Below are 12,750 nucleotides of genomic sequence, written 5' to 3'. Positions count from 1 at the left end.
GGGACTAGAGCTCTAGACCAGTGGGATAAGGACCTTAAACACAAACTCCATACGCTGCAGCATTTCTGAAAGCAACACGGTTCAGACTTCAGACATGGGCATGAGTCAGTTGCCGCCTTGAGGTCTGTATATGTTTCAGCTGGCAAGCTGCAAAATAAGGATTGTTTGACCAGAAATATTTTGATGATTCAGTGAACTTTTTAAATACATTGCATCTCCCAGAAGGATCAGGCTTTAGTTAGTTGATACTTGATAATAGAAGACATGAATTCAGCAGTGCAAAGTAGACAGAACTTTTTTTTGCCCACAACTTGAATTTGCTCTGCAACTTATGAACTTGAAGTTGTTCTGCAGATTTATCACGAGCAGTGAAACAGTTTTGATTTCCAAACACAGTTACTACTACTTATCTGCGGTTGCACAGATCATAACGGCATCATGCTTGTTTATCTCAGCCTAATACAAAAAGATAAGAGCAGTTTAACATGGTCCATCACAGGAAACAGAGCAGAAGAAGTACTAGTGCAGGAGCGAATGCAAGGTTCAGAAAATCCATCACAGGAGCAAGAAGAAGAACAACACTAGTTTTAGCTTGCATGAACAAGTGGAGCAAATTGCTCAGAGGTACATCTGTGGCGATCGTACAAGGACGAACTAACATATCAGCCAACGAGTATCCTCATATACACTTTGAAAACAATTTCAACATCGGACTTAATGGACACTTGCAGACGAGAAGAAGTTGTTGTGCCCTCCAAGCGGTCCAGCGTGAAGATTGTCCCTCTTCTCCTTCTCGAGCGCCTCTTCGGCCTTCAACGCTGCTTCAAATGGATCGAAGAAGCACGGCCGCGGTTTGAACAAGTGGTCGTGTCCCTGAAGCGATGGTGCGTCAAGATCCGACGCGGCATTGTACCTCTTCTCCTTGTCAGCATCATGGGAGGCAGGGTTGTGCATGGCCCCGTCCTCTGATCTCCACCACATTGGGTAAGGGCAATCGGACTGCAGCATGTCCTCCAGCCTGCCTTGGTCCAAGGTATCCAGGTACAGAGGTTCCTGTTGGCCCATCTCCACGCCAGTGCTGGCTCCAGTGACCGGCTCAACTTCAATTGGGTCGTCTTCCATCATTCTCATTAGTTCTTCAAGGTCAAAACCATCTGCCTCCTCATCCAGCAAATTGGAAACAGGCTCCAATGGCTCAAAGACAACCTCTTCAGATGTGCTCCTTGCAATGCTTGAGCCAGCCTCAGGAACAATCATCTGTTGTTGGCTGTACTGCTTGACAGACTCCAGCACATCTGACTGAGACGAAATAGCAGGAGCTTGAGCTTGTCGCTGCATATCATGTGAGGAAGAAGCGACGTCCGAGTGGTAGGATGTTGTAGTGAACTCGCATGATGCTGAAGCACCTTCGATTGCCGCTGGTACAGCCACAGCATCCTGAACAGGGAAGTTGGTACGAGCCAGCGGGCCATACATTGCTCTGGCTGCCTCATCATACATCAAGAACGACGGTGTGGCAGGTGCCGGGACGGGGACTGCTCCTCGCATCCTCTTGTTCGGGCGCGACGGATGAGGATCGGCGGTGGCAGCCGTTGCTGGCCTCTTCTGTGCGTGCGTGCTCACAGTCACGGGCTCTCGTTGCGGTTCTTGAAGCATGTACGCGGCCGATTCTTGACGGGCCGCGTCAGGAGGATGCTGAGCCAAGTGGATCTTGCAAAACACCTTCACCCCGTCGGCGACAGTGGCCTCTGGCAGCAAGCATCGGTACTCCTCCATGACCCAGCCGGTGGACTTGCCCTTCTTCCTGAAGGACAGGTTCTTCCTCTCACCGACCTCGACCCCCGCGTGCTTGACGGCCGTGGTGGCGTTGACGGTCCAGGTGCCGCCGCCGGCGGTGCGCACGCTCTGGGTTTTGCTTCCGTTCTTGCTCTTGCGCGTGGTGAAGAAGAAGCGGTCGCCGCTGCTCGCGGCCTGCGGCACGGGCGCAATCTTGGCGGCGAGATCCTTGGGCTCGCAGCTGTAGATGTCGACGTGGTGGATGAATTTCTCGGCGCCATGCGGCTGGCCGGCGATGAGGCGTGGCAGGTAGTAAGTCACGGCGTCCACATCCGTAGGATTCAGACGGTAGTGCTGGAAGACGTCGAGCCCTTCCATCCTGCAGCTGGCCGGCGGCTGCCCTATCTGCTGCTGCTTCTAGCTAGGAAGGGTTGATGCCGATCGAGGGCAGGGCGGGCGATTGGGATCTGGGATAGAAAGGTGGTGTGGATGTGCTGATATTTATAGGCGATGGACTTGCAGGCGACGGAGGACGCGTCAAATTTCCAAATAGAGACACGGACGGTTTCCTTTTTCTGAATCCGATTCGGTCCCCAATTCCCCGCCAATTTTCTGAAACTTGCTTTAATTTTCTGATTTCTGAAATTAAAGCAGTTCTTTTCATCCCTTTTCCAGCCAAAGAAATGCCCTGCAATATTGGCGCCACATTAAATCCTGACGAAAAAAAGGACGCCAATCTCACTATTTTGACGCCAACACAGAAAATACAGGTTTTGGCTGAACACAAAAACCTCTGCTAATCCACAAACGGACATCAGGCAGAGGCAAAAAGCAAGTATCAAGCGACCTAGGGGCCGAAGGAGACGGGCATTTTGTTTCCTACATGGCTTCTCCAAACATTTGTCCTGGGAACCATGACGTCTGTGATGAATCTCAAGGACCAAAAGTATACTTACTCTTCATGATCTCCTTTCATTGCTTGTCAAATCGATTGCTTCGTTTACGATACTATGATAGAGCTTATGAATCATTTAGTTCTACTAGCCTTACGCCTGGTACATGAAGTAACTAGACATATCAAAATAGAGCTCTTTATATCAGCCACTGACCTGCTCTTTTCCATTGTGCTGGCCTCAGCCTGCAATTTAAAGTAGATAAGTATATCATGCATTCAGAAATTGTACAAAAAGAATCCTTCGTACTGGAACAAATTATAGCTCATCCTGGAGCTGGAGGTGCTTACTGTTACTGGTGTTTGTAAGCTGTTCAGAGCTGCAAGGATCATCTTGCAATTGCAAGTCATGGCTGTGAAGAAGTAAAGCCACTTTTGTGGAGCCTTTTTGTGTGTGGCTAGGCCTGTAACAGTAATGGACATTGAGTGTTGTTCAGTATTTACATATCATAGTCATTACACAATACAACTTACAGAATTCCTGGTGACTATGATAAATGTCGGAATACTCTAGTATGTTCCATGTTTGAACTTACAGAATTCCTGGTGGCCTCATCATGTCTGCAAAAATCACCACCATGAGCTAATTACAATTTTGTGCAAGATATTCCCATTTCCGGCAGGGTGAGCTATGGTAGTGGTACCGAGCATGGCGCGGACCAGGGCCGTGAATACGGCGCGGCACAGCTTGAAGAGCCGCTGGATGGCCTCCGCCGCCGCCGCGGTCTTCAAGGACGGCACGGCCACCACCTGCCTCCTCTTGGCCGGCGGCACGGCCTCCCTCGCCCCCACCTCCACTGTCCCCGCCGAGATCCACCATCCACGCCCCCATCGCAGGCAACTCCAGGACCCGGCATTGTCGGTATCCGGGATTGGGGGCGGCACCACCGCGGCAGTGCGACGGGGCGGCTCGTCCCTCACGTCGACCTCCTGCTCGAGGACGCGACCCGGGTCTGGTCCGATTCAATCCCGAGCTCGTGCTACGTCAGCCTGGTTTGGCGGCGGGGACAAGTGGCTGGCGAGGGGAAAGGAGAAGGGGCGGCGACGGGTGCAGACCGAGATCAAGGCGACATGGCCGTGGCTGGTACACAGGATGCCACCGCTCCGCTCCCCATGGTCGGCTGTCAGAGACTGAAATACTACAAGAGACCGTGATTTGTTTTTGGTAGAAAAGAGACGCCGGGGAAGGAAAAATTTGCAGCTTTTTGGATGAACAAACTTCAAACTTTTCCTTATAGCAACTTCAATGGGCCGATCCAAACGGATGACGCTTTTGTCCGTTTTTTTGTTTTCATTGTTCTTATCAGGAAGTGTGAATTGAAATTGTGAAAATTTTCCCAAGTCCCAGGTTTTCATAGGCCCTTATTACTGGTGTGCGGGTATGGGCACATGAGGGGTGTGCTATTGATATTTCTATGTGAGATATTTGTTTCTCATTATGGCAGTCATTTAAGTGTGAGTTATGTATATCTGCAACGTGTAATTGAGTGTCGGAACTTTCATTATACCTTATCAAGGCCATTTACAGGTTTACATAAGCATTTGGTTAGCAGCCTTATCGATGAATTATCCGCTGATCCTATAGAGACATTGTTTGGCAATACAATATTTGCTGTATTGATTGGGTGTTGGTGTACATATATATAAGTACAGGTAGGCCTTGACCTCAACTATACACAACTAGGAGGTGGGCCACAATATACATAATACATGCAACACATATATACTGAACACCCCCCCCCCCTCCGGCAGTCGAAGCGTCACTGGAGACACAAAGACTGGACCGAAACTCCTCGAAGACAGAAGTAGGCAATCCCTTAGTCATCACATCAGCAAACTGTTGCATCGTCGGAACGTGGAGAACCCGAACACGGCCAAGGGCAACCTGCTCTCGCACGAAGTGAATATCGAGCTCAATATGCTTCGTACGTCGATGGTGCACCGGGTTGGCGGAGAGGTAGACCACGCTGACGTTATCGCAGTAGGCAAGAGTGGCCTTGTGAACATCACAAAGCAACTCCTGGAGCAGCTGACGGATCCAAGAGCATTCGGTCACGGCGTTAGCCACGGCTCGATACTCTGCCTCGGCGCTGGAGCGGGAGACCGTGGGCTGTCGCTTCGATGACCAAGAGATCAACGAGGACCCAAGGTAGACGCAATAGCGAATGTAGAGCGCCGGGTGTCGGGGCAGCCTGCCCAGTCGGCGTCCAAGTAGGCGACGAGGTCGGTGGAGGCGGAGGCCGTCAGGGTGAGTCCCAAGGACATGGTGCCGCGTATGTAACGGAGAATACGCTTCACCAAGGTCCAATGAGAGTCACGCGGTGAGTGCATGTGGATGCACACCTGCTAAACGGCGTACTGCAGGTCTGGTCGGGTCATCGTCGGGTATTGTAAAGCACCAACAATGGAGCAATAGAACGCTGCATCGGACGCGAGAGACCCCTCCATAGCAGAGACCTTCGCCTTCGTGTCGACGGGGGTGGGCGCCGGCTTGCAGTTAAGCATACCGGCACGCTCCAGAAGCTCGTGGGCGTACTTCTGCTGATGCAGAAAAAAGCCGTCAGCTCGACGGACCACCTTGATGCCAAGGAAGTAGTGTAGAGGCCCCAAATCCTTGAGGGCGAACTCATCACGAAGACGAGCCGTCAGCCGCTGAAGGAGCTCGGGGGTGGACACCGTGAGGATGATGTCATCGACATAGAGCAGCAGATATGCAGTGTTAGCTCCCTGATGATACACAAAGAGTGAGGCATCGGAGTGAGTGGACCGAAAGCCCAAAAACTGCAGGAAGGCTGCAATACGCTGGTACCAAGCCCGTGGCGCCTGCTTCAACCCGTAAAGAGAACGGGAGAGCAAGCACACGAAGTCCGGATGCTCGACGTCGACGAAACTAGTGGGCTGCTCACAAAACACCTGCTCGGTAAGATGACCGTGCAAGAAGGCGTTGGAGACATCCAACTGATGCACATGCCAGGCTCGCGAGACCGCCAACTGAAGCACGGTGCGGATCGTGCCCGGTTTCACAAATGGAGCGAAAGTGTCGGTGAAGTCCACGCCCGCGCGCTGCCGAAATCCACGAACCACCCATCAAGCCTTGTAGCGCTCGAGAGAACCATCCGGGCGAGTCTTGTGGCGGAACACCCACTTGCTAGTGATGACGTTGGCACGAGGGGGTCGCGGAACAAGATGCCAGGTGCGGTTATGCTGTAGGGCGTCAAACTCCTCCTGCATCGCTACGAGCCAGTGGGGATCCCGAAGGGCAGCGCAAGCGGAGGTGGGGATGGGTGACGACGTCGAAGTCGAGGCGGCGCACACATACTCGTCGGAAGAGTAGCGCGTGCTCGGCCGGAACACACCAGCCTAGGCCCGAGTCATCACGCCGAGAGGCGGGGCAGCGAGGCCCATGGCGGTAGACGGGCCAGCGGCGGCCGGGCCGGCGACAGGGGGTGAGCCAGCGGCCACAGCCAAGACAGCAACCGGCGAGGGGGCAGCCGAGGCCGGCGAGACAATGGGCGAAGACGCCGGCGAGGGGGCCGCGCCCGAGGCGGCCGGGGAGGGAGCCGGCGGCGAGGCCGGCGGTGACGGCGAGGGCGTCGTGGGGCGCGAGGCGCAGCTCGTCCCACGGCGCGAGAGCCGCCAAAGCCCGGAGGCGGTCCAAGAGCCGAGCGGGGCCCTCCACCCGACGGGGTTGCAGAAGGGCCGCCGGTGGCCGGCGGCGATGGGGCGACGAGAGGTACCTGCTGCTGAAAGGGAAACACCTTCTCATGAAAGTAAACATGTCGGGAGGTGAATACACGATGTGAGACAGGGTCATAACAGCGGTAGCCTTTAGTGTTAGGTGGATAGCCGAGGAAGATGCAAGTGACGAAGTGAGGTGCTAGCTTATGAGGCACGGTGGCGGCGATGCTAGGATAGCAGAGACAGCCAAAGATGCGAAGGCCATCATAGGATGGGGCGCACCAAAGAGGAGATGGTGAGGGTCATAGTTCCAGCGTGGGCGACACGGGCGGATGTTGATGAGGAGGGTAGCGGTGGCGAGAGCGTTCGGCCAAAACCGGGGAGGCACGTTAGAGTGAAAGAGCAACATGCAGACGCAATCATTAAGAGTGCGAAGGATACGCTCGGCACGGCCGTTTTGTTGGGACGTGTAGGGACAAGTGAGGCGGAAGATAGTGTTGTGGGAGGCTAGAAGGTTACGAACAACGATGTTGTCAAACTCTTTTCCGTTGTCAGTTTGTAATTCAAGGATAGGACGACCGAACTGTGTGGTGACATAGGAATAAAAGGCGATGAGTGTGGCAAGGGCGCCGGACTTGCGACGAAGAGAAAATGTCTACATATAATGAGAGAAATCATCTAAGATCATCAAATAGTATAGGTAACCCGTGTTGCTTGCAACCGGGGATGTCCAAACATCACTATGCAATAGCTGAAATGGAAAAGTGGAAATAGTGGTAGATGCGCTGAACGGAAGACGAACGTGCTTACCAAGACGACAAGCCTCACAAGTATGGTCGTCGATCTTATTGCATGAGAATGAAAAACTCTTAAGAATTTGATGTAAAGTGTTGGGGTTCGGGTGTCCCAAATGAGCATGCCAAAGGTCGACACCTGCGGCGAGGGCAACTGGGGTGGTGGAGGCGGTGGCGGAGGAGTGCACCGGATAGAGCTCGTCAGGACTATCGCAATGGTGAAGGACCATCCGAGTACGGGCGTCCTTCACAGAAAACCCGACATCATCAAATTTAACGATAATGGGATTCTCACGAGCAAGACAACGAACATATACAAGGTTCGTAACTAAATCAGAAGAAACAAAAATATTAGACATAGTGATAGGCGTGGATGTGGAGGGAAACGAAGTACGACCAACATGGGTGATAGGTAAAGAGGAACCGTTACCAACGGTGATGCGAGTAAGAGTACGAACCGGAGTGAAGGAGGTTAGAGCGTCAGTATGAGATGTCATGTGGACGGTAGCGCCAGAGTCCATGTACCAAGCGCCGCCGGTACCAAGCGTCGTCGGTGATGGGGCCAAGTGCAGTGCAGCAAATGAAGTAGAATCCCATGGCGGTGAGACCGGAAGCGAGGCGAAGCCGCCATAGGGCTGAACCAGGGCGGGCGAAGCATGGCCGCCGGCCATCGACGTGGCCAAAAGAGCCATGGAGCCGGTACTGGCCGGCTGCGGCGGCAGAGCGTACTAGGCCGGATGGCCCGCTGGAAAAACCTGCGGCGTGGTGAAGGGAGTCATCGCGTCCGTATACATATAGCCGAAGAGAGACGCAGTAGAAGACATCTAGGCAGAAAAAGGCAGCCGCAGCTAATAAGCATGCAAGCACGTCCTAGCTAGAAAGTAGATAGGCACACATCTTGATGGATTCTAATCTGGCTGGCTAGCTTGCAAAGGATGCAGCAGCAGTGCACGAGGTAGAGTAGCGGCAGCGATTGCGCGAGGAGGATGACACGACGGCGGCAAGAACCTAAGGCGGCGGCACAAGGAGGATAGAGTGCAGCGGCGGCGCCGGTAAGGACCTGCGGCGGCGGCGGCGGCGGCTAGTGCAGCAGAAAGCGGCGGCGACCGACGGCGGCGGCGGTCGGAGAGAACCGGCGGCGGCGGCGGGTGGAGGGAGCGGCGGCGGCGGCGCGATGAAGGCGCGGCGGCGGCTAGGTTAGGGTTAGGATCGACTTACGATAGATACTATGTAGAGAGATTGTTTGGCAATACAATATTTGTTGTATTGATTGGGTGCTGGTGCACATATATATAACTATAGGTAAGCCTTGACCTCAACTATATACAATTAGGAGGTGGGCCACAATATAAGTAATACATGCAACACATATATACTCAACAAATCCAACTATCTTTTAATCTTTTTTTCATAGATTTTAGTTATCCATTACTTACACAATGATATTAAGACCAATTGCAGGGATGCATACCCACATACTGAACACAATAATAATAACTAGCTTTCTTATTCCTTTAGAACCTATCAAAACACCGAACAGATTAACAATATATATGCATCAACATGACCACAATGATGTCTCACTTTTGGAAAAACAGCTTTGGTGACATCACAACATTGCCTATCAATTTAATTCATTTTCTGGAATTTCTTATTTTTTTATAATGGTGTGAATCTTATTGGTCAGTGTTTGACGTGCGTTGCACGTGCAAGCTTACTAGTGGTAGAAAAGAGATGTCGGGAAGGAAAAGTTTACAGCCGTTTGGATGAACAAACTTCAAACTTTTTCTTATAGATGAAAAAACATATATTGTTTTCCTCTCGGGAGCTCTCGGTAGCCAGGCGACTCGAACCCTAGCCGTCGCTAGAAGAGGCCAATCTTCCGGCGCCTCCTCTCCGCTCACGGCCTCATCGGCATGAGGGGGTCGCCGGATCCTGAGCGTTCGGACCAGATAGCTTTAGGATTTAGGGACCTAGTAGCTTAAGTTTTGGATCATTTGGCATCTTGGCTTCGGCGACGGCAGCGCTGAATAAAGTACCTTCAATTCCTCCCGCGACAAGGCAATCAACTATATGTCGATGATGGATTTGGGAACTAGCTTGACCAAGCGGGGATGTCCTGGCAGTGCGGCATCATTGTCGCGGACTTTTGTGTCTTCGTGCTCCGCCATTGCAACGGTGTCTGCTCCAACGCCGACGCGGAGCTTGGGAGGTAGTCGAGGGTGGATGTAGACGGATCATGTGTTGGGTTTGTGGTTGGTAGTTGACAGGTATGGTTTCTTCCTACAGCTTCTTAATCATGCAGTGGTGCCAGATCTGGTGTTTGATGGTGTGTCCGAGGTGTTTTCCTATGTGATTCATTTAGCGGCAATGACTTCGCCCTTGGCGAGCACCTTGAAGGTCCACAAAACTACACTTCAGTGATGGAGCCGCGTTGAGCATGGGTAAGAAGGTGATCCATCAGATTTTTTTGGTGGCTGCTTTGGTGATGCCTAATACATCTCCGTCGTATCTACTTTTCCAAACACTTTTGCCCTTATTTTGGACTCTAACTTGTATGATTTGAATGGAACTAACCTGGACTGACGTTGTTTTCAGCAGAATTACCATGGTGTTATTTATGTGCAGAAACAAATGTTCTCGGAGTGACCTGAAACTTCACGGAGCAACTTTTTGGAAAATATAAAAAATACCTGCAAAAGATGAAGGCCAGGGGGCGCGCCCCCACCCTCGTGGGCCCCCTGGAGCTCCTCCGACTCCAACTCCAACTCTATATATTGTGTTTCGGGGAGAAAAAAATCAGAGAGAAGAATTCATCGTGTTTTACGATATGGAGCCGCCGCCAAGCCCTAAAACCTCTCGGGAGGGCTGATCTGGAGTCCGTTCGGGGCTCCGGAGAGGGGAATCCATCGCCATCGTCATCATCAACCATCCTTCATCACCAATTTCATGATGCTCACCGCCGTGCGTGAGTAATTCCATCGTAGGCTTGCTGGACGGTGATGGGTTGGATGGGATCTATCATGTAATCGAGTTAGTTTTGTTAGGGTTTGATCCCTAATGTCCACTATGTTCTAAGATTGATGTTGCTATGACTTTGCTATGCTTAATGCTTGTCACTAGGGCCCGAGTGCCATGATTTCAGATCTGAACCTATTATGTTTTCATCAATATATGAGAGTTCTTGATCCTATCTTGCAAGTCTATAGTCACCTATTATGTGTTATGATCTGTTAACCCCGAAGTGACAATAATCTGGATACTTACCGGTGATGACCGTAGTTTGAGGAGTTCATGTATTCACTATGTGTTAATGTTTTGTTCCGGTACTCTATTAAAAGGAGGCTTTAATATCCCTTAGTTTCCGTAAGGACCCTGCTACCACGAGAGGGTAGGACAAAAGTCATGCAAGTTCTTTTCCATAAGCATGTATGACTATATTCGGAATACATGTCTACATTACATTGATGAACTGGAGCTAGTTCTGTGTCACCCTAGGTTATGAGTGTTACATGATGAACTGCATCCGGCATAATTTTCCATCACCGATCCATTGCCTACGAGCTTTCCATATATTGTTCTTCGCTTATTTACTTTCCCGTTGCTATTGCTATCATCACTACAAAATACCAAAAACATTACTTTTACTACTGTTACCTTTTGCTACCGTTACCACTACTATCATATTACTTTGCTACTAAACACTTTGCTCCATATATTAAGTTTCCAGGTGTGGTTGAATTGACAACTCAGCTGCTAATACTTGAGAGTATTCTTTGGCTCCCCTTGTGTTGAATCAATAAATTTGGGTTGAATACTTTACCCTCGAAAACTGTTGTGATCCCCTATACTTGTGGGTTATCAAGACTATTTTCTGGCGCCGTTGCCGGGGAGCATAGCTCTATTCTTTGAGTCACTTGGGATTTATATTTGCTTATCATTATGAAGAACTTGAAAGATCCAAGAACCAAGATTTATCCCTCAACTACGAGGGGAGGTAAGGAACTGCCATCTAGCTCTGCACTTGATTCACCTTCTGTTTTAAGTAAGCTTGCGACACCTAAACCTGCTTCTGCTATTCGTTCTGATATGTCGCATGATTTTGATGATGCCACTTCTGCTATACATGATACTTATGATGAAACTACTTCTATGCTTGATACTACTGTGCCACTTGGTGAATTTCTTGATGAACAACTTGCTAGGGCTAGAGAGATTGAAAATATTGAATCTGATAATACTGATGAAATTGATGATGAAGACTTGCCTGTTATTTCTAAGGGTTATGTTTTTGATAAAGAAGCTTCTTTAGCTATTTTAGCTTGCAAAGATAGATACGAACTCAAGAGGTTATTAGCTAAATGGAATAAGCAATCTCTAAATGCTAGGATGAAACCTGACCCTGCTTTTGCTACTTTACCTATCTGTGTTACCGATAAGAATTATGAATTTCCTGTTGATCCTGATATAATTACTTTGGTTGAATCTGATCCTTTTTATGGCTATGAATCTGAAACTGTTGTGGCACATCTTACTAAATTAAATGATATAGCTACCCTGTTCACTATAGATGAGAGAACTCGCTACTTTTATATCCTTAAAATATTTCCGTTCTCATTAAAGGGTGATGCTAAGATATGGTTTAATTCTCTTGATCCTGGTTGTGTGCATAGTCCCCAGGATATGATTTATTACTTCTCTGCTAAATATTTCCCTGCTCATAAGAAACAAGCTGCTTTAAGGGATATATATAATTTTGTGCAAATTGAAGAAGAGAGTCTCCCACAAGCTTGGGGGAGGCTTCTCCAATTACTTAATGCTTTGCATGATCATCCTCTTAAGAAAAATGAAATACTCGATATCTTTTATAATGGACTAACCGATGCCTCCAGAGATTACCTGGATAGTTGTGTTGGTTCTGTTTTCAGGGAAAGAACACCGGATGAAGCTGAAATTTTATTGAATAATATGTTGACAAATTAAAATAATTGGACACCTCCGGAGCCAATTTCTGAGCCTATTCCTAAACCCACTCCGAAGAAGAGGGGTATTCTATTTCTCAGTCCTGATGATATGCAAGGGGCAAAGAAATCTATGAAAGAAAAAGGTATTAAAGCTGAAGATGTTAAGAATTTACCTCCTATTGAAGAAATACATGGTCTTAATTTACCGCCTGTTGAAGAAACATATGATCTTAATCCTTTACCTATTGAAGAAACTCATGGTCTTGATAACCCGACACAGGTAGTAAAGGTAAATTATCTATATAGATATGATAAAGCTGAAATCCCATTTACTAAGTTTGCTAGCCCATGCTTAGATGAGTTTGATAAATTTATGGCTAAGCAAGAAGATTTTAATGCTTATTTTGGTAGACAATTGAAATACAATTCAAATATGCTTGAACACTTGGGTGATTATATGGCTAATGTCAAAGGTGAACTTAAACTTATTAGTAAACGTGCTTCTATGGTTACCACTCAAGTAGAACAAGTATTTAAAGCTCAAAATGATTTGCTCAATGAATTGAATAGTAAGAATAATGATAAT

The 12,750-nt window shown here is 49.1% G+C and overlaps 1 protein-coding gene across 3 annotated transcripts; it reads right to left on the bottom strand.

Annotated features, from left to right (window-relative positions):
* Nucleotides 1-571: 571 nt before the first annotated feature.
* On the bottom strand, nucleotides 572-3,850 carry LOC119332625. Of its 3 annotated transcripts, none has more exons than XM_037605790.1 (5): nucleotides 3,373-3,850; nucleotides 3,203-3,289; nucleotides 3,020-3,132; nucleotides 2,886-2,914; nucleotides 572-2,464 (listed from the first exon to the last, which is right to left on the bottom strand). In XM_037605790.1, the coding sequence occupies exon 5, from the start codon at nucleotides 2,152-2,154 to the stop codon at nucleotides 715-717; it is 1,440 nt and encodes a 479-aa protein (XP_037461687.1). In that variant the 5' UTR covers nucleotides 2,155-2,464; nucleotides 2,886-2,914; nucleotides 3,020-3,132; nucleotides 3,203-3,289; nucleotides 3,373-3,850; the 3' UTR covers nucleotides 572-714. The 3 variants fall into 3 exon arrangements, with proteins under 3 accessions (XP_037461687.1, XP_037461686.1, XP_037461685.1); XM_037605789.1 differs by having other exon boundaries at nucleotides 3,265-3,289; XM_037605788.1 differs by having other exon boundaries at nucleotides 3,265-3,850.
* Nucleotides 3,851-12,750: the final 8,900 nt, after the last annotated feature.

The sequence above is a fragment of the Triticum dicoccoides genome, chromosome 7A, assembly GCF_002162155.2.
Source record: "Triticum dicoccoides isolate Atlit2015 ecotype Zavitan chromosome 7A, WEW_v2.0, whole genome shotgun sequence".
In the NCBI taxonomy this organism is placed as follows: Eukaryota; Viridiplantae; Streptophyta; class Magnoliopsida; order Poales; family Poaceae; genus Triticum; species Triticum dicoccoides.
This window is presented reverse-complemented; position numbering and strand designations above follow the sequence as displayed.

Excerpts from the sequence above, each read along its gene's own strand:
- LOC119332625 (XM_037605788.1), bottom strand. The coding sequence starts at position 2,154 with ATGGAAGGGCTCGACGTCTTCCAGCACTACCGTCTGAATCCTACGGAT.